At 38.9% G+C, this 22705-nt stretch overlaps 1 protein-coding gene across 1 annotated transcript in view; it reads left to right on the top strand.

Moving 5' to 3' along the window:
- Nucleotides 1–22705, top strand: part of PLPPR1 (phospholipid phosphatase related 1) — a 296330-nt gene that overhangs the window by 255747 nt on the left and 17878 nt on the right. The window contains exon 4 of the mRNA XM_055271665.2: nucleotides 5437–5569. Within this exon, the coding sequence (XP_055127640.1) occupies nucleotides 5437–5569 (133 nt within the window). The remainder of the gene's footprint in view (nucleotides 1–5436; nucleotides 5570–22705) is intronic.

Raw genomic sequence — 22705 nt, 5'->3', positions numbered from 1 at the left:
TGGAGCATTTCTAGAATTTGTACTTATTTTCTGTAGAGTAAGAAATGGGCTTCTGAAATGACTGAGACAAGCAATGCTTTTTTATTTTCTGATTATCTCGTGTTTGTCACTCTCCCATCTCTCCTTGGTTTATTTTTTAATCATGTGTGATTTCACAACATTTCCAAAGGGGGAAAAAAATGTCTTTCCTACTCTTTTACACAGTCAACACAACACTTCTAACCCAGATACGGATATATTTCTCTCAAACGCAAACCAGTTCTCCAACTGCTGTCCTTTAATTCAACTCAGTTCTGACACTGTCTACCCGGAATTGGTGTCAGATTCTATAGATTGAGGGCTTGGTCTTACAAGACTGCCTCTATTTCTAACGCCACTTGCAAGTAACAATCTGTTACCTATACTTCTGAACAACCAGCTATAAACTGAGGTTCCCACAACCCCTCCACTGGTTCCAGTAATTTGCAAAACAACTCACAGAACTCAGGGAAACCCTTTGCTAACATTTACCCATTTATTATAAAGGATATTACAAAGGACACAGATGAACAGCCAGATGGAAGAGATGGATAGAACAAGGTATGTGGGAAGGGACACAAAGCATCCATGCCCTCTCAGGGCTCACCACCCTGTGGGTACCTCCCTATGTTCATCAGTGCAGAACTTTCCTGAACCCAGTCCATTTGGGGTTTTCATGGAGGCTTCGTTATGTAAACACAATTGATTAAATCACTGGCTACTGCTTATTGACTCAGCCTTCAGCCCCTTTTTTTCTCCCCAGAATTGAGAGTGGGGCTGAAAGTTCCAAATCTCTAAGCATATGGTTGGTTCCTCTGGCAACCAACCCCTACCCTTAGGCTACCCAGAGCTCACCAAGTTGTCTCATTAGAACAAAAGATGATCTAATCACTTAGGGAATTACAAAGACCTTAGGAACTCAGTTTCAGGAACTGGAGACAGAAACATATATATATATATACACACATATACACACTTCTTACATCATATCACATTATGATTTATTTCTATTTCCCTACTATGTATCTGTCTACTTCTGTGTCTCCAGTGCTGGTACAATGCCAGGCACAGAGTGGGTGTTCCCCTCCCCCAAATTGTTGAGCACTACATGAATAAATAAGTAAATTTAGTATAAAAGAGATAGTTTATATTTATTCTCTGATTTTTATTTATTCTTAAGCACTACAGCCAGAATTCTGTGATTTCTGGCACATAGTGCAGTTTTCCTCCAGTGTTCATCTTCAGGGCAGTTAAAGTTGGAGTGTTCTATCCAAAAGTAAATCCTTTAAGGATTCAATGTCATATTTATTCCAACAAATATTTCATTTCCAAGATTAGGCTGTAGAAAACCACAAAAACAGATATTGCCCCTACTGTATACCAGGTTCCGTTCTAGGCATTGTACAAGGTAGGAAAAAAGTTCTGCCCTTGAAGACATCACAGACAAATGGAGAGGGACATACACACAATAATCCCATTCATTGGGTAGATGTCGGGCTAGAGATCCGTATAGTACACTATGGCAGTGACAGGACAGCCTCTTAATTTTCCTACAGGGCCTGACAAAGGCTTCCCCACTAAGGCAGTCACATTTTCATTAAGTCTGAAAAGTAATAGAAATCACTTTTTCTTAAGTCTGCTTCATTAAACCTATATTCTCAAGGACCTTCTTTAACTTGATATGCTTATTTCATTCAACACTGAGCAACTACTGTGTAACTTTTCACTGGTCTAGGCTCAGGACGCAACCAAGAATAAGACAAGCAGGACATCCCGTAACTAAGAAAAACAATAATATGTAATTATTTGTGATAAGAGCTAGAAACGAGAAAGACAAGGTAAGAGATTCATGTATAATTAAAATACCTAATCTAGTCTGCAAGAGCAGGGAAAGCTCCGTCAAGGAAATAACTACTTCATTTATCCAATCATGTGTGAATTTATCCCCATCTGTTCACTGAGATGAAAAACGGTAGTGTAGTACCATCATATATATTAGGGACAAACAAAGCCCCTTGGCACCTTATTTTGGCAGAGATAGGTCTTATACGAAAAGAGAGAGGGCTGAGTTCCAGAAGCTATTCAAAGATTTTTATACGGTAGAGCATCAATTCATTGTTAATTCCAAGGGATATTAGGAACAGAATATTTCTAACTCTGCACAACCATAGGTACCTCCTGCCAAGGTGATCCATTCTGGGTCACTGTTTACCTATTTGACTCTGAATTCTATTTTTCCTGCCTACTTTCCACCCCGGTTCTTCCTTGCTTGACTCCCTCTGTGCCAGTGCCAAGCCACTATCCCTCCTGCAACCCACCTATGCCTTGCTTCTTTCTTGTACCTCACTGGCCCTTCCTTGTGGATTTCTCTCTGATTCAGCCAATAACACCATGGTACCATGTGTTATTTCACATATCTGCCCTGTCTCTGCTGAGGCTGATGCTGAACTCCAAGGAAGTCTTGTTACTTTTAGAGTGTAACAGAACTGTAAAGCAAGATCTTCAGATCTAAAGTCTAAGAACCATTTTGTTTAGTTAAAAAAAAAAATGGCTAAGATGTAGTCCTAACAGATTTATGGCTAGACTAAATATTATTACTAAAGTTTTTAAAACAGCATTCTATCAAAATAAAGTAGCTTATGACTGTTAAAATCATCTTAGCCTGTACATTGAGTAACTTTCCTATTTTTCAGTGGTTTTTCTGTTTTTTTCTCCCTTCCCCATTTTCTCTCCAATGTCAATTTCAACCAGCACTGTCCATTTCAAGGTCACATCATCCAGATTTAGGACAATTCCAGGGAAGTTGGCCATGAATTAAGGAGAACTCCAAAAGCCTTGCTGAGCTACAGAGATGCCAAGGGCCTTGTTGCCTGTAAGAGCAAGAATCTTTTAAGCCACATAAAATGTTCAGTCTATTTTTCTTTCCTTTTAAATAAAATTTAAATTAAAATTAAAAAAAAAAGAGAGAAGGAACCAATCACATTTCAGATTCCAGGCAGGGGTAGGAGCAAAAATACAAATATTAATGGCTCTCAACTGGAGGAACTCAATGTCTTTAGGATAGACTGAGATTTTCCATGTCACGGGGTAAGAACCATAATAGATATTTGGTTCAAGTACTCTTGGCAGAGGAGGGAAAAGGCCCTCCTGTAAATAAAGATGGCATCTTTTACATATATAACAAGCAGCAGAGTCTCCTAGCCATGAGGTTCATTTGGCATTAGGGATGAAAAGTGACTTTCCTAGAGGAGAGAAATCCCCTTCTACCCAGGAGCCTTGGCCGCTTACCACTTTGTCCTTGCAATGTGTATAAGACCTAATCTGATTTTCTGAGATCTTTGTATGTGTTCCTCAGTAGATTATATACTCATGGAGGTTATAAGTCTTTTATTCATCTTGCAATCTGCCTCCCCAGTGACATTACAAAGTGCTTTATAATAATAATAGTAATAATGATGACAACAATGTTAATGCAGTTGTAATTGATTTCATAACAACTTCACCCTCTTATATAATATAGTACATATTAGGGTGCTGTTCTATCCAATTCATGCACATGCATATATGAGTGTGTTTATTAAACCTACAAATAGACACTGTTATCCTGTTTACACAGATAACTGAGGCATAGAAAGGTTAATTTGTCCAAGGTCATCAGAACTAATAAATCACAAACCCCAACTTTGAAGCCAAGAAACCCTGGCTTCAGAGTTCTCCCTCCTTACCACTACACTTGTCCATATTAGTGACTTAATAAAAATATTTCTTAAATTTTTACTTAATATTGAGGACAGAGAAAACAAAACAGGTTAAATTCAACATGTTTTAAATGCCAAAGACTTAATATGCTCTTAATGTTTGAGGTAGAACAGTGTAGTGGAAATAGAACTATAGGTCACATTCTAGAGATGCTTCAGATACTATCTGTCTGTGTGTGTCCGAGTTCCTGAAACCCATAAAGGGAGGAGAACATTATAAATGATTCTAGTTTTGAAATTTTATACTTTTTAATTTCTGTTATCCATGTGCCTTTCATTATGTCATCATCTTTATCCATCTAAACAGATATTCCAGCATGACAGGAGAAATATAAGTATGGGAATTAAAACATTAATAAATTTTCTCTAAAATCACAGGTCTATGTACAGCAAAGATGATCATCTATGAGATCACATTATTCTGGGGAAATGTTAAAATTAGGATTAGGAAAATCAAAATGACATATGAACAGTGGGAAATGTGGACTTTGGAATCCAACTGACGTGTATACTAATTCCTGTTCCCCATGTGCCATCCATATGCTTTGGAGGGCAAATTACCTGAACTTGCTAAACTGTCACTCCTCAACAGTAAAGTAAGGATAATTATGCCTACAGGAGGGATCTTGTGAGCCTGAAAATACTATGCTGAAGTGCCTAACGCCTAGTATTTAATAGATGACGGTAATTAACCTTTTACTCTTCCTTGATGAGTCTCAATCTTCAGTTATGGCAGTGTCATCGTTCATGAAAACTTGTCTCCTGCCAATTCCTTGTTTTAAATGGGAATACACTGTGCTGGGTGCCATAAGGATACTAAAGAATTATTAAGATGTAGTCCCTGCTATTAGGGGGCTTCCAATCTACATGAGGGCATTATAAGTTAAAGGGTAACATATATTTATTAGTTTAACAAGAGAGAGATGCCTATAATAAAGAAGGGCTAATCAACCAGTTCAGGGTAGGAGAAATATATCTGAGGCAAATGTGATCAAATAAGAATTTAGAATGTAAATAATTGTAATGGCACATAATAAAGTAATGCAGTTGAGTAAAGTCTTCACTGAATGTTGTGGATAGGTTCTCGGAAACTGCAAGTTTAAGCAAAACAACATGCTATGTAACAAAACTAATTTTACCATAGACTAATTGATATAAACAAGAGTTAAATTCTTATAGCATACAGTATGTCATTTCACTTAAAATTCCAGTTTTCGCGAACCTATTGATATAAAGTGAGGTCTTACTGTCACCTCTTGTGATGTGTGTATATAATGCCTTCTTGGGTATATAATGCCTTCTTGGGCACATTGGCTGTCTGAATTATTCCTCATCATTGCAACTCACACAGAAAGTTAAAAAAGAATTCAATCCCAGCATGAACCTTGTCATAAATTCTATTACAACTTATTTCAATTTGTTTCCATGTGACCTTAGATTTTAATATTATAGGCTGAAACTCTATCTGAAATGATCAATTATCACTTTCTCTAATTCTTTTGAAGTGTTAAATGCAAATTACTATCTAATTCACCATCTCTCTCCAACATCTTTTAAAAGGATTGTGGGTCCTCAACAGTTTTGTTTTGTTTTTAAAGCCATGGGCCTCTCTTATCAAACAGATTTCCAACTTGACATTTCTTAAACATTCCTTCCCTAGATTTTTATTGGTGAGATATCCATGTATTTCATAAAATCAACAAGAGAATCCCTGATTGCTCAGGAGAAAACAATTCTGACTGGAGAATGCTGTTACCTGAACCCCTTACTTCGAAGGATCATAAGGTTCACAGGTGAGTACAAGATGGTGCTGAACTAAGCTCTCACATAAAAGTAAAATTACTAAAGGCAAACACTTGGTAAAATAAACTATGGAAGTATCAAAATTAAAAACAAGGGCTGCTTTGGGGATTTTTCTGATCCTACTGCCACATCAAATTTTTGACTCTCGAAATGGTACTTCTTAAATTGTCTTATGAATGATTTCAACTGATTTTCCCCCCACATAGCAGTTATCTGAGATTCCCCTGGACGTATGTTTTAATATTGGCTGGATATTGCTATACACCTTTTAGGAGAGTCAGGCAAGGGGTTGGGGTGCGGGGAGCATAGGGGACGCCAATAAAATAAGTTTAGAAATAGTCAAATTTCCTGACAGAGATTTCCCATCCAGTAATTTTGTTATGCGGGGAATTTAACAAAGAGTGGGAAATCTCAGCCATCAGGTTCTTGAAAATAATGCCTTTTCAAAGTTGGAAAACAAATACTTTTATTAGTGTTCATGATAGGGAATAATGAAGGCATATTCTACATCCCTCCTTCTAGGACTTTTATGAAAACTCCTGAGGTGCTAGTGATTAATAATTACAGATATGGGAATAAATGTGTATGGGTACAGGTAGGAATAGAGATCTTACAAAGTTCCTACACATTAAGTACTCTATAAATGATAACGATTACAGTATTCTAATGAGATCCTACAAATATCTACTGACCAGATTTTTAAGGGAGCCATGATACCATTTAAAACAAGAGAACTGACAACTGAGAAAGTGAGGGTCAGAATACAGCATGCTGTCAACAAGCCTTTTGGTAATCCTTAATCTTGTTTTCCTGTTGTAGGAAATGATTGAATTTCTTCAAGTAATAAGCAAATACCACATCAAAATCAAATATGTAATAACTTGTCTGGTTGGAGAGGAAATGAAAGAAATAGTACAGTGGGAAATCTAAGAAAATCTAATTTAAAAGAAGTAACCCTTAACATTAAAATAGTCTCAGGCATTTGATGTTATTTGCAGAATAAAAGTTTTTGCAGATTATGGAAGTTTGCAATTGGCTTACGGGGTATACCCTGATCAATATGATGCCACTACTGTCTAGTTCACTCATTCCAAACAATGGTTCCTTCCAAAGATGTCCAGAGTTTGATCACTTCCCAGAGGGGCAAGATAAGAGATCATCAAGGGGAAATGAGGAGAGAAGAGAATATTTATTATACAGAACACTGAAATAGACATTTTACAGAAATTATTTCATTTAATCTACCCAAAACCCTGTAAGGTATTTCATCTTTTAGACAGAGTCTTGCTCTCTCCCCAGGCTGGAGTGCAATGGCACGATCTCGGCTCACTGCAACCTCCATCTGCCAGGTTCAAGTGATTCTCCTGTCTCAGCCTCCCGAGTAGATGGGATTACAGGTGCCTGTCCCTAAGGCTGGATAATTTTTGCATTTTTAGTAGAGATGGGGTTCCACCATCTTGGCCAAGCTGGTCTTGAACTCCTGACCTCAGGTGATCCACCTGCCTCAGCCGCCCAAAGTGCTGGAATTACAGACATGAGCCACTCTCCCCGGCCCCCGTAACGTATTTCATAGTCCTAGTTGTACATATGAAGAATCTTGACAGGAAATGGGGTAAAGTAACTTTTCCCAAGTAGTAACACATGCACACACATGTACATAATTTGATTCAGGGAAGATTTTATGACCACTGTCTGATCTGTTTCCTGTACATATAATTAAAGCAAGTTATTTAAAGCAGAGATTTATTACAATTAAATTGGAATACCTTTAAAAGTCACTGTTATTTCCCTTGGCAAAGATAAATTACACCTTTTGTGACCCACCCACTTGGAGCAGAGTCCAAGGAATAGAAATTTTGACTGGCACTTGTCGTTTATATAGACCTTTATGCATTGATAGCACAAGTCTCTGTTCATTGAGGGATGCCAGAAGATCCCTACCATCCAGGAACCAGTCCTCTTGATTGTCTGTTGTGGTATCCAAAACTCCCACCTGAGACACCACATTGGAGTGAGCATGGTTCAGAAAGACTACCATTAAAGTAGAAATTTGTCACACTGGAGGAGCATCAAATTCCCATTTATAATCAATGACACATTAGTCCATTTGGGTCTATCATAAGCTAATAGAGATCTGGACCTTGGGAGGATAAGCCAGTGACATTCAAATAGGTGAGTTAGAGTTCAGCATCATGAGATTCTGCTTCTAAGGAAGGGATGCTAGAGCAGAGAGATAGCCAAAAGGTAACATTTAAACTTTGGAGAATTAGAGGAAACAGCATTGAAAGGCAAGGGGGATTGCTGGGTTTAGTAACAAAAAAAAAAAAAAAGCACTTGCTTCATGCTTTCCTTCTTTTGTTTTTTATGACTCTAGGATCCACCCAGTTGGTCGAGTAGAAAACCTGAGAGAGAACTTAACGCCATCTGGGAACTTGTTATAAATTCTTAAGCCTCATTCTATACCTGCTAAATCAGAAAATATGGGGATTAAGTCTGATTATTTGTGTTTTCACAAGTCATCCAGGTGATTCTGATGCATGGAAAGTTTGAGAACCACTTGTTTAGGCGATTAAAAGTTCTGTTCTCCCTATATCTTGTTTTGCAATATCATTGCATTCACCTCAGCCCCACAAAGCTACCATCTATTGACCGTTTTGTAGCTATTGAGCTTTTTGAAGCAAAAATATGAGCAATTCAATTCTCTGCTTAAAACCTTTCAATAGATTTTTAGTGTTCTTAACATAGCCTACAGAGCCCTTCACAATCTGATGTCCTCAAATGTCTCCAGCCTCATTTGGAGCCACTCCCTCCTGAGGCCCTCTCCCATCATGCTAAACAGCTTCACATGCCCTCCAAAGGAAAGAGTGACACCTTGCCTCAGTACCTGCGCATGTGCTGCTCCTTCAGCCTAGAATATTCTATTGCTACCCCTTCACTTTAGAAGCTGGCCAAACCCTACTCATCTTCAGAATGCTGTTTAGACATTACCTGTTTACCAATCCCATCAAGTAGTTGCCTCGTCTTCTAGGCCTCCACTGAGCCTTGCACCTACATCTGTTATAGGCACTTCCCATTACTATAATTACTTAAATCTATTACTCCTATTAATTTGTGATCACTTGGAGTGCAGAAGTTGTATCTTTTTCATTCCGTATCAACAGCATACTTCAAAGTACCTGGCACATAGGTTGCCAAAAAATGATTTTTGAGAGTTGATATGGTTTGGCTTTGTGTCTCTACCCAAATCTCATCTTGAATTGTACTCCCATAATTCCCAAATGTTGTGAGAGGGACCTGGTAGGAGATAACTTGAATCATGGGGGTGGTTCCCTCATACTGTTCTCTTGGTAGTGAATAAGACTCAAAATATCTGATGGTTTTATCAGGGGTTTCTGGTTTTGCATCTTCCTCATTTTCTCTCTTTGCCCACTGCCATCTATGTAAGATATGACTTGCTCCTCCTTGCCTTCTGCCATGATTGTGAGGCTTCCTCAGCCACAAGGAATTGTGAGTTCTTCATTAAACCTCTTTCCTTTGTAGATTGCCCAACCTCAGGTATGTCTTTATTAGGGTGAATGAAAAGCAAAGATAAACTTTGTTAAATCATGGATTTGCCTAAAACTAGTTTCATAAAAGCTGATTCTTAAGTATTCATTTGCCTTCTGTTTAACTTTATTACCGCTTTCAGCTTAGTCCTAAGAAATTAAAGTGCATAAATGAGGTAATTTCTAAGAGAAAGCCAGAGAAGTCTGTTCTGACTTTTCATGTAGGAGGGGTGAAGGAATGCATCTATTTATCTTGAGAAGGGTAACTTACTCTGAGTATACGTGAATTTTTTTCACAAGAAAGGGTACTACTTAGAATAAAGACTCTTTAAATGGAAATGCTTTCTTTGGAAAAAATTAGTGTAAAATGAGGGAGTAATCAAAATTACTAGAAAAACTTATTTTGAAGAGCTTAACCATCTTTTTTCTAGCCCCAAAGCTACCAAAATACATACTACGCAATTGACATTGGAAAATGACAACTGTTTTAGCTAACCATTCTAACAAACCTGAAATGGCATGACTTTTCTCTTGCAGTTTATGTAATTATTCTACCATCTACTACAAATAGTATTTTCCAAGAAATATCATCAGCTTCGCATTGCAAAAAAGGCCAATGAATTAGTTTTTAAGAAAACAAGGCTTTATGTTATAAAAGATGAAAAAAACTTGGGATTCTAATACAATTCTGGTGAAAGTAAATTGATATTTAACCCTTTCTGCATTGCAGTTTGACAGTGTATTTCAATAACCTTACAAATAATGGTCTTTTTTTAACCCCAAATTCCACTGCAAATAATCCATTCTAATGAAATAATCAGAAATGTAGATTAATTTTTGTGGACTAAAATTATTTTATAAGTTAGATATCTCTATTTTTTAAAAAATGCTGCCATTATAAGTTGCAACCTCAGAAAACGGTATTAAGAATTTTTCATGGAGAATATTCATGATATGTGAAAAGTTAAAACACTATGAATCCATAATTGTTTTTAAATAAAAAGAATACAACATTATGTTAAGTGTATATGTGTATTTGTGTGTTATCCATAGCAAAGAGACTGAAGGGAAATACACTAAAAATTAGCTGTTGTCACTTCTGAATTGTAGGATAATGGGCAAATTGGGCAAATAATTTTTTGCTTTCTAATGTTCTGTAATTTTAATTTTTTTCATGAATATGTTTACTTTTAGAAATCAGAAAAAGAACTAAAGATAATTTTTTTAAAGAGTGAGGGCAGAATAAAGGCTATCCAGAACGATGGCCAAGTTCTCTAACAGTCTCCAGTGTGGATAGAAGAGAAAAAATTTCAACTTGCTTCTCTAATTCTTTGTCTCCTCTCATCTGTGTGGCATGGATTTGAAGGATAGGCTTCTGCTTCACCCCACAGATCCAAATTAAGTTTTAAATGAGACAATGGCAAGAATAGTGACATCAAAGAGAAAACATTCAAATTCAACCATCTCTTCCTTTAGCAAATGCTAACGGTGTTGACTTTGACAGAGAGTATTAAATTCCTTTGATTCACAAATCCAACAATACATTTTTTCCCCCAACGTTCTCATTATAAGAAAGCTGCCTGTCCTCCCAGGTTTTAAGCATAAAACATCATAGCTAAACTTCTCTATCCACTTCTAAACCATTGTATAGTTTCTCAAGTTATATTTATTTATTTTTTTTTTTTATTATACTTTAGGGTTTTAGGGTACATGTGCACAATGTGCAGGTTTGTTACATATGTATCCATGTGCCATGTTGATTTCCTGCACCCATTAATTCGTCATTTAGCATTAGGTGTATCTCCTAATGCTGTCCCTCCCCCCTCCCCCCACCCCACAACAGTCCCCGGAGTGTGATGTTCCCCTTCCTGTGTCCATGAGTTCTCATTGTTCAATTCCCACCTATGAGTGAGAACATGCGGTGTTTGGTTTTTTGTCCTTGCGATAGTTTACTGAGAATGATGTTTTCCAGTTTCATCCATGTCCCTACAAAGGACACGAACTCATCATTTTTTATGGCTGCATAGTATTCCATGGTGTATATGTGCCACATTTTCTTAATCCAGTCTATCGTTGTTGGACATTTGGGTTGGTTCCATTAAAAAATCAGGAAACAACAGGTGCTGGAGAGGATGTGGAGAAATAGGAACACTTTTACACTGTTGGTGGGACTGTAAACTAGTTCAACCATTGTGGAAGTCAGTGTGGCTATTCCTCAGGGATCTCGAACTAGAAATACCATTTGACCCAGCCATCCCATTACTGGGTATATACCCAAAGGACTATAAATCATGCTGCTATAAAGACACATGCACACGTATGTTTATTGCGGCACTATTCACAATAGCAAAGAGTTGGAACCATCTCAAGTTATATTTATATAATGTGGGAAGGGAGGAAAGAAACTGGCTAAACTAACAAATTTTACCTGTACTTTATAAAAACAAATGTAATCAAATTAGTAACATGTATTAAGACTCCTCTCATTTTTTCCCTCTTCATTTCTTTTACTTTATACCATTTCCTTTGCTACTACATTACATTGCATAGTAACAGCAATACAGATTTATGCTCTCAAGAAAGTTAAACGCCCACCTTTCTTTTTCACTGACAATGACTAAATAAGGAAGTTACATTTTCCCAAAAAAATATGAAATTCAGTTCTGTTCACAAATATTCTTGAGTAAATATTTTTGTAAATATCAATTATTAAATAGTAACTTTTTAATATTGAAAAGTAATGAATAGACAGCATTAGAATTTGATGAGGGTTTTTTATTTATTTACCATATAGGAGGAAAACTAAATTAACTTTCCCTTCCTGAATAGCTGCTTTGAGTTAATTAAAAAACTGATCCAAATATGCAAACATTAGACTATTATCACTAAAATAGCTTGTCATCCAGAGCTCTTCATTATAGTCTTTTCATTTGGGGTCACACAGTTGATCCATTATTACTTCTAATAAAAATTTAATTAAATACCAGCCAAGTCTTCTGCCATTTAGGTCCGGTCCAAGGATTAGGTAGCACTGGACAGACTAAAAAGTGCCGTGGTAAACAGCGAATTCATGTAACGCTAATTAATTTCCATAAATCAAGTGTGGTCTAAGTGAAGCATGAATATTTTAAATGCAGTTTCAAAGGTCATGGCGTTTTATGGTTGTAAGAATTGATACCCTGAGACGAGCTTAATGTCAGCCTTTTTGAGAACTAGAAAATCCTCGATTTTGAAAGTCATTTAAATGTACTTTATCAGAAAAAGACTTTATTTGATTCAGTTAGTCTATTTCTGTTTGCATTCAGTATTTATAGTTAAAATACAGCTGGGGGACCGGTCATGTTCATTCAACCTTCAATGAAATATTCATTGAGCACCTACTAGATGCTAGGTACACATTAAGGTGTTGAGAATCTGTGAGTGAAACAAATAGAAATGTGCCCTCATTCAGTTTATAGTCTGATAGAAAAAGCCAGACACTAAACAAAATAAATTATGGTTAGAAGATAAGTAGTACAGAGAAAAATAGGGAAAGGAAATAGGGAGTTTGTGGCGGCAGATACATAATTTTAAATGGAGAGGGGAAGCTGTATACCATGAGAATTGTCGAGTTGGCGGTGAATTCATAGCAGGACAGAGCAATCAAGACAGGGATGATCCCAGGGAACCAGATGCCCAGGGAACCAGGCCAGCTCCATGTGCTGACCGAGGAAGTTCAAGCTACCCAGGTAATCTAAAGATAAGTGACAGTGCCCAGGCACCCAACTTTCTTTCTGAGCCATGAGTCTAGATCATAAAAGAAAAATGTCAAGAGCAAGGCAGGACATGGGCCTATAAGCAGATGGAGATAATTTCTAGAACTCAGCAACTGGAACCGTAGTTGAAGCTCAGGTACACAGGTTAAGAGGAAGGAGCCAGGAAGAATCTTAAGGGAAAAAAATGGAACCCCTGTTTCTGGACCACTTAAGCAGCCAAGCCACTAGATTAGAGACTAAGATGTTTGCTGCTTCCTACTAGGGATCAGGATTGGGCTTGTGGCTGGGATTCAAGGATGCAGGGGAGGAAGGATGCTGAAGCTGGTACCATGACTGGCCTAGAAGGTGTAGCCAGGGAGCAACTTTGCTTGGGTCTCAAGAAATTGTGATGAGGTTACTTTTGGTTCCTCTGCTCAGTGCAGGGACTGAATCTATTCCCCTTTGAATATCATCCTTGGTGAGCCAGAATATTACAGATCTGACCAAGACTCCTACCCTAGAACTCTCTAGATTACCCTAATTATCAAGAGGAAAGTTATTGAGTCATATGAGGCTCTAGTGATTCTTTTCTGTGGGTCCTCCTTAGCACTAGTGTTTAGAGGCTGGACTCCAATAAAGGACTGAGCAGAAAACTGCTTTCTCTAGCACTTTGCAGGTTAGACAATGCAAATTCATGACACTACAGTGAACTTAATTGCTGTAAAACAGTGTTTCTTACCCTCGGCACTATCGACATTCTCTGCCAGATAATTCTTTTTTTGTGTAGAAGTAGAATACTGACTTGTGTGCGTTGTATTAATACAATGTTTAGTAGTACCCCGGCCTCTATCCACCAAATGCCAATAGCACTCACTCCTCCACTAGTGACAATCAAAAATGTCTCCAAACATTACAAAAGTTCCCTGGGGCAGGGTCACCCTCAGCTGACAACTACTTTTGTAAAGGTTTTTTTTAAGTATATTTCAAAGACTTTTAAGAAGTTATACAATATCTTGCCTAACAAAAATATTCATATAACAAAACTAGGCACTAACTGATGACTCAACAGTTAGTAAAGAGTAGTTTCAAAACTTTCTATAATTATTTTTAAAAAGTAGTGTGTGTTTTTGGAAGCAACTTACTTATTTTTATTTTCTGAGACAGGGTCTTACTCTGTCACCCAGGCTGGAGTGCAGTAACATGATCACAGCTCACTGCAGCCTTGACCTCCCAGGCTCAAGCAATCCTCCCACCTCAGTCTCCAGAGCAGCTGGGAGCAAGGCACACACCACCACACCCAGCTAATTTTAAATTATTATTATTTGCAGAGACAGGGTCTCCCTATGTTGCCGAGGTTGGTCTCGAACTTAAGGGATCCTCCAGCCTCAGCCTTCCAGAGTGTTGATATTATAGGTGTGAGCAGAAACTATTTAAGTTGTTACATTAGAACATAATGAAATTGTTTAGGAAATGCATCAAGCAGAGGGCAACAGCGCCAGATCTCAGTATCTGTAAACCACCAACAGGGCCGGCAGCTGCCCATGGGGGCTTGATGCTGATCTTGTGGTAGGAATGGGAGTAGATTCAGGTCATCACTTCAGCTTTAGAAACTTATAAACATGGAATCACAGAAGCCGAATTTGAAGCCTTCTAAAAATCCAGGCCTCAATATTCCTGTATTTCGATATCTCTTGGTAGCTACATTTTTTTCTCCATGTTTAGTTTGTATCTAGGGCATATTTTCTAGACTTAACTTGCATCCACATGTTCCATTCCACTTTAAAGTTACCACAGCCTCTGGCAAACTTTTATGTTTTCCTCTGTATTAAGCAGCATTTGGCATTATACCACCGAGAGGGACCGAGAAGATATTAAGCGGCGAGCTGGTGAGAGAGAAGGCTCATATTTGTGAGATAAAGCCCTGGGGAATTGTCAAAGGAGTAAAGAGGACATTCTTGAGATAAAATCCTGTTAAGAAGTAGAGTAATTTTATGCTTTGAGGAAGTAAAAATGTATTTGTTTGTTCTTTTGTTTATAAAAATATTTGGTGGGCTTTCTAGTTGATTACTCATCTTTTTTTTTTTTTTTTTTTTTTTTTTTTTTTTTTTTTGAGACGGAGTCTCGCTCTGTCGCCCGGGCTGGAGTGCAGTGGCGCAATCTCGGCTCACTGCAAGCTCCGCCTCCCGGGTTCACGCCATTCTCCTGCCTCAGCCTCCGAGTAGCTGGGACTACAGGCGCCCGCCACCGCGCCCGGCTAATTTTTTGTATTTTTTAGTAGAGACGGGGTTTCACCGTGGTCTCGATCTCCTGACCTCGTGATCCGCCCGCCTCGGCCTCCCAAAGTGCTGGGATTACAAGCGTGAGCCACCGCGACTCATCATCTTTATTAAGTAATTATCCTTCATCTTCACTTATCATCATGAGTAATTACAATGACAAATACAGGCTATTTTTTTCTAAACCACCAGCTTATCGCATTGTAAAAGGTGCTTTATTAACGCAAAGGATGAATAACTGAGTCAAATGTTTGTTTCAGGTTGTTACAATTGTAGGTTTCATTATCTCTTTCCTGCATTTAAAAAATAATTTTATAATCAATTTATAACCACTTCCCTTAGTTACATCTACTTCTTTCAGTTATAAGAGCAATATCAATAAAGGGCTCACAATTTACAAAGTGTTTTTACAACTGTTTTTTATGATTTGAATAATCACCCTGTGATACAAGGACTACTTATAATTCATTTTAACAGATAAAGTAACTAGGTTCAGATTAATTGACTTAAATAAAATCTATTCTTATGATTTCAACCATCTGATCAAGACAAGCAGGCTGTTCTCAGCCTTTGGTGTTTGTGCAGTATCGATAGGAGAAAGAGACTATAGCATTGCTCTGTAAACACCTAAAATTTACTATCCAAGGAACTGATGTATTCAATTTTGCCAGAAACTTATATTTGAAGCACAATATATAAGGCATACGGATCAATTTGCACCAATTGTGTTTGTGTCATACTAGAAAAAAGTCAGATTCATTCCTAAAGTGACGAGAAAAGTGCCTTATTCAAATGATATCATAGATATTCAATCGCCTTTTTGGAAAATTGACTACAAAATTGAAGAATTCGTATTGTGTTGTGGCAAGTGCAATACATTTCACGAGGGACATGCTATAAAGTCCTTGCCTCTTCTCAGTGCTGTGTGTATGTGCGTGTGTGTGTGCTCCTAAGCATAAGCTAAAATATCTTTATGGTCTGATGCTTATCCATATGTATGTTAATAATAAATAAGCTTAGAGAATTATGATTAAGAATATAGACTCTGGAGCCTATTTGGTTTCTAACCCAAGCTCCTCTACTTACTAGCTGTATGACTGTGGTCAAGTTAATTGACTTCTCTGGATCTCAATTTCCTCATCTGTAAAATGTAGAGATAATAGTGTCTACCTCAAAGTCGTGGTGAGCATTAGGTGAACTAATATTGCAAAGCACTTAGAACAATACTTTGTATGTACTAAGCACAGCATATTAGCTATTTTTATTATTACCTGGTATCCATGGCAGTCATAGTTAAACATCTCATCAGGTCAGTACACCTTTATAAGGAAATGGGATGAACATGGTAACCTTAGATAAATTATCTTCATAGGAAACTTCCAGTTTGAATAAAGCATGTTAATGAGAAAGCATTTTACCACTTTTCCTTTTCCTAAAGAAACTGTGGTTTCCTGAAGGAATGGTCTTCAATAGTTGAATTGAGGTGCCTTGGCAAAAATGAAATTAGATGGAGATTTTCTACTGGGGATCCTGATGTGAAAAAGAACAAGCAAAAGTGAACTGTATGTGTTTCTTTAATCTTGTGTTCCATTTCCAGTGGTGATTTGATGAAAGATGCGATCTAGACTAAGAGTTGGTGGTTGAATCAGAATGTGGTTGGGGAAACAGTGTAAGAATTCCTTAGATATCCCTCTTATAGTGTCGAAATGGCACTGGTAAACCCCTGCCATTTGCTTGTACTTGTCTGTGTGGGATAAGATTTTTCATCATTTTTTCTACCAAAACAGGCCAGAAGCTGATGGGAGAGCACGTTTTCTCATTTTGTGGACATCACGGCAAAAAAGCTACCACAAAGCGATGCACAAAGCTGGTTAGATTTTGAAAATGAGAAAATGTTCAAGTATCCTCAATATCATACAACATGCTACTCCTTTCACTATCTTTCATGACATCATTTTACCATAGAGAAACAAAAGAACAGTCCTCTTTAAACAGTTTATTTTTGTTATTATTTTGTTTTTGTTTTTTGAGACAGAGTCTCGCTTTGTTGCCCAGGCTGGAGTGCAGTGGCGCAATCTCGGCTCACTGCAACCTCTGCCTCCCACGTTCAAGTGATTCTCCTGCCTCAGCCTCCTGAGTAGCTGGGATTACAGGCGCCCAGCACCACTGGCTAATTTTTGTATTTTTAGTAAAGATGGGGTTTTACCATGCTGGCCAGACTGGTTTCAAACTCCTGGCCTTAAGTGATCCACCCACCTCCGCCTCCAAAAGTGCTGGCATTACAGGGACAAGCCACTGTACCCACAGGATTTTTGTTTTGTTTTGTTTGTTGTTGTTGTCTGAGAAGGAGTTTTACTCTTGTTGCCCAGGCTGGAGTGCAATGGCGCGATCTCGGCTCACTGCAACCTCTGCTTCCCAGGTTCAAGTGATTCTCCTGTCTCAGCCTCCTGAGTAGCTGGGATTACAGGCATGCATCACCATACCTGGCTAATTTTACATTTTTAGTAGAGACAGGATTTCACCCTATTGGTCAGGCTGGTCTTGAACTCCTGAGCTCAGGTGATCCGCCTGCCTCGGCCTCCCAAAGTGCTGAGATTACAGGCATGAGCCACCGTGCCTGGCCAACAATTTTTGGTAACAGATTGAGAACGAATGTTAAGGAAAGTAGGGAGGGGTGGCACAAGCTGCAGTTCAGACTAAGCAACTGCCCACAGAGTAGCTTTTCAACATAATTGCAGAGTATTGTTGGCAATTTAATCCAGATAAATTGTTTTTAAGTCTTTCACTATTCTTTTCTTTTTTAAAGTTCCACGTGTTAGTTTCCCCACATGAAAACATACAGGAGTTTTTATGTGCCCACGTGTTAATACTGAAACTGACAACCATTGTAATTTCTCAGAATCAGAAATAGGGACATTTCTGATAGGCATGTCTCAATAAAACTACCCATCAGTACTTCCCAAGTTCATCATGACTTGAGCTTCTTGTGCTTCACAAACATCTCCAATAAAAAGTATTTGTTGTGTAAGACATAGATCTCCATACTCTAAGGTTTTTTTATTCTCACTGCATTAGAATAGAGAATTCTTTGATTTGTGAATTATGATTTACTGTTTTCCAATTCATGGGACACTTATAAAGTCCCAATTTTTAATGATCACTTATTTTCTAGTTGCCTAGCACTATGCCTGACTTTGTGAATTTTATAAAAGGAGATATGATCCCTGCAACGTACATGCTAAATGGTTTGTTATCAACTCTATGTTGTCTGAAATCAGGGATGCAAGGCACCAACATGAATTATAAAATATGGACAAGTTTCTATGCTCTTTTATCCTCTTCTGTTAATCTCTAAAGTTTCTTCAGCAATTCATTCATTGATCCTACAATTATCTGTTAAATGTTTACTATGTGCCAAGTTTGATGCTAGGTGCTGGGAATACAATGATGAGCAAAAACAAGTGTGTTCCTTGCTGTAATAAAGCTTGCATATTCAACAATTCTAATGTGACAGATGGAAATTATTGAATAATCTATGCAAGTGTAACATTCCTACTGAAACAAGAACATGGCACGTGGATACATATGTAACAAACCTGCACATTGTGCACATGTACCCTAAAACTTAAAGTATAATAATAATAATAATAAATAAAAATAAAAATAAAATAAAAAAACAAATAGTTTTTCAAAAAAGAGAAAGAAGAAAAATAAAAAAGAGAACGGTGCCATACTAGTCTAAAATAGGAGATTTTTCCAACGTCTGATGTGATCTGTGATTATTTCTCCCTATTTACTCTTAAATGGGGCAAGACCTGTGCACGGTCTGTTCATCAACAGAAATGTGACTTGCTCTTGGCCAACTTTTCAGAGCTACAGCTTGAAAGCAGATGTGCACAGCCCCAAGTCCAGTCCCTAGTTAGCAGGCTTCCTACTAGAGCTCCTCAGCTCCAAGGAACTAGCATCTGCTGTCCCCACTGTGTGGCTCATTGGTACTCTATAGAGCGTGCACAAAGCTTCTATAGCCAACAGCAGCCATGCTCTCCAGAACACGTGGATCTAGTCCTCTCAGAATGAGAAATGCCCATGCCTGTGCCCCTGCCACCTCCTGTTGAGTTCTTGTCCAGGAGTCTCTCTCTAAATACATTTAGAAAAAAACAGATAAGACAGGAGAGTCTTTGGCAAATTCCGAGCAAACTCATCCAGTGGGGAGACAGAAGCCTTGTTTTCTGGGGAGTCTAAATCCTGGATCTCAGATTCAGGGGCCCGATAGTACGAGAGAAAGAAAACCTTTCCCCAGGTTTTCTCCTGCAGTCTCTGTAGTCTCTGTCTTCTGAGGAGAAGCTTGAGTTTCCCACGAGGTAAAAGTGTGTGTGTATGTGTGTGTGCGTGCGTGCGTGTGTGCATTCGCAAGTGTGTGTATGTGTGTGTGTGAGAGAGAGAGACAGATTAAACATACTCCATATGAAGGTTATCAACAGTGGACCCCTCACTCATCCTCCCTTCAGTTTGGCATCAGTTGGCAAAGTTTCCATCTTTTTTCACTGTTGTCATGTATGATTTTAGTGGATAATGAGAGATGATCCATCAGAAGCTGTCAGCAAAGTGCCTTTTTTGACTGGAGAATTACACACTTATCATTTAGTATGCAACATTTGGCCTTCAGTTTTGAGGCTGTACCCAAGGTCCCAGACTTTCGGGGCCTAAAAGGAACATGGTCCTTCCTTTGATCACCCCACCAAGCCCTGCTAATTGTTACTCTGTTGCATGCATCTAGGCTTCCTAATGAAGGTCTGCTGTGTGGATGGCACTGAGCAGTCTGGTTCTGTACTTTTCCCAGTTCTGAAGGGATCCTGGAATGAGCCCTATTATTGTTTGTCAGTAGACCAATTATTGGTGACTTTGAAGATCTCCATCATGCACGTTTCCTGGTTCTGTCACTGTTTCTACTACATTCTTGGTGGAGTCAAGGGCTGGAGTCCTGTGCTGAGTCCATAGCAGGAATAGGGTCACAGAATTTCACTCCATGTCTTAAACTACTAGGGATCAAAGATCCTAACTTGTCCAAAGACATCCTATCTGAGATCAGATGGGGTCCAGGTAAAACCCTGAGAAAAAAACGTGAGAGACTTTAACACCTTCATCATCCTCTTTCTTCATCCTTTGTTTAGCCCAGTGTGCATCAGTTATGTTCTTTTAGGACACAAAGAGCTCAGGTTTCCTTAGACAATCCATGTTACTGGGACCTGATCATGGCCATCAGCAGCAGACACCAATTTTTTTATCATTCTTCCAAGCCTCTTCTCAACTAATTTGACCCTTCCTTGGCCATTGCTAATGCAGTTACCCTGTGCTGTGGTGCCAAGCTGGATGTGAAACTTCTCTAGCAGGTTTGTAGGGTTCCCAATCTACACCCCAGCAGGAACACGATGCCCTTTGTCCACATTTCCAAAAAACCCTTCTGGAGATTTGTATTTCCCAGCCCCTGAAGCTTGACACCAGCCTGAGGCAGGGAGCCTGGAAGTACCTCTTTACTTTTGTAATCAGACCAGGCAGGGCTCCAGCTCCTCCTGTGACACCCACATCTGCTTCCTCCCCTGCTCTGCAGCTGATTTGAGAAACTTTGTAAGACTGTCTCACCCTCCGGGTTATAGCTCTTGATCTTCCAAACCAAGCATATTCAGAATTCTGAACACAGCCACAGCAATCACAACAAGCACTAGCTCTGGCACATCAAAAGTGCTTTACTTTTGGACCTTTGTGTCTCTTATAAATTGGAAAATCCATTCAGAAACATAATTGGCTTCTCTGAAGTAAGAAACATCACAGATGAAGCACAGCCTTAAGATAAATAGAACCATCCGAGGGGTGCGGGGTTACAGAAATGAAAAATATCTATTAAAAAATATGATCTCACCTGAAGAATTTTAGACTCCAAGCCAAGATACAGAGACATTTTTAAAACATCTTCAAATCATACCTTGCAATACTGGAGACCAAATGGTGTTTCATCTGACTGTAAGGGCAAAAGTAGCTGTTTTTAGCTTCTGAGGCTTGTAAAAATACACGCAAGGAGCTCAGGGTTAAGTAACACAGAGATGGCTTGAGTTCCTTTAGAAAAGCCCTGTATGATCTGACATGGTCTGTGAGTCACCAGTGCAGGTTCCCCCGTGCTTTGTTGGTGTGGCCTGCACGGGGCAAGTGGGCTTCCCAGGCTGATGCGGTACCTTCTGAAGCTGGATCAAATGCACCAGAATGAAGTGCTTGGACAGCAGATGCTTCTGAAGCCAGCAGAAGAAACAGACACAATCCACAGAAGTCAGAGAGAAGAAGAGAAAGCCACTTTCAGCCCTGGCATACAGGACAGTGGCGTGGAGAGTGGCTGTCATACGATCGCTGTGACCACAGAGCTGGCACTGACCCAAAGAGCCTAGAAATCCTCTGCCAAAGGAAGAATAAAACCTGCCCTAATTGGAAACACTTCTGACCAAACGCCAAAGGGAGATCCTGCCACTTTTCCTTTTTCAGATCGTAAATTACCCTAGTTTCCTGGAAAAGTTATGTCTGGACAGACTTGGTGCCCCTTGAAAGACCCAGCAACCTGGTCTTTGAGAATCTTGCTTGAAGATGTAGAAAATCTCCAACCATTCAGACTTCCAGTACCTGGGGGTGAAAACTGCCTCGGATGATCAAAGAATGCCTGCTCTCAGAGGTCAGGGCCAATGAGTATGAGCCAGCAGAAGCTATTAAAAGAGCTAGTTCTCATTATGATAAAGCACATTCTGGCAAGGCCACAAAAAGAAAGATTATGGCAATCAATACAGATACAAATGAAAACCAGATGACGGTTTCAGCCAAACTAGTCTTCACTTCCGCTATAATGGATTAATTTTTGGGTGCTGAAGTCAGCACAATTTGCAGATTCAGAACACTGAATACAGGAGTCAAAATTGGGTAGACATTTAGTTGAAACTATAGCAGACCCTTGACATTTACAAGGGTTAATGCTGCCTCTCACACTTGTCAACTTCTACCTTCAATTGCATATAAGACATCTTCATCTCTTCAACCCACTTATAGCTCTACACAGCCTTTCTCGGTGCATAGATGTAATATACAGGCCTTGAAATAATTCACAGCAAAGCTTTCTGTAAGGAAACCTCTGTATGTTCAAGCTTGTTGGGGCTAATCCTCTGGAATTTACCAGAGAACAAATAAAATCCAGGAAGTGTAGCCTACTCACAGGGTTTTCAGACTAACAGCAAAACCAGAATAATGCACCCTTCCCCACCAAAAGATGGTCATGTCCCTGGAAACTGAATGTTACCTTACATGGCAAAAGGGAATGCAGGCGTGGTTGAAGCTGTGATAGGGAGACTATCCTGGATTATCCAGATATAATCACAAGGGTCCTTATAAGAGACAGGCAGGAGGGTCAGAGTCAGAGGAGATATGACAGTGAAGGCAGAAGTTGGAATGATGTGAAGTGCTGGAAAGAGGCCATAAGATAAGGAATGACGGCAACTTCTAGAACATATGGAAAAGGAAAGGTGTGGATGATACCCTGAGCA

This window comes from Symphalangus syndactylus, chromosome 3, assembly GCF_028878055.3.
Source record: "Symphalangus syndactylus isolate Jambi chromosome 3, NHGRI_mSymSyn1-v2.1_pri, whole genome shotgun sequence".
NCBI classification, from domain to species: domain Eukaryota; kingdom Metazoa; phylum Chordata; class Mammalia; order Primates; family Hylobatidae; genus Symphalangus; species Symphalangus syndactylus.
This window is presented reverse-complemented; position numbering and strand designations above follow the sequence as displayed.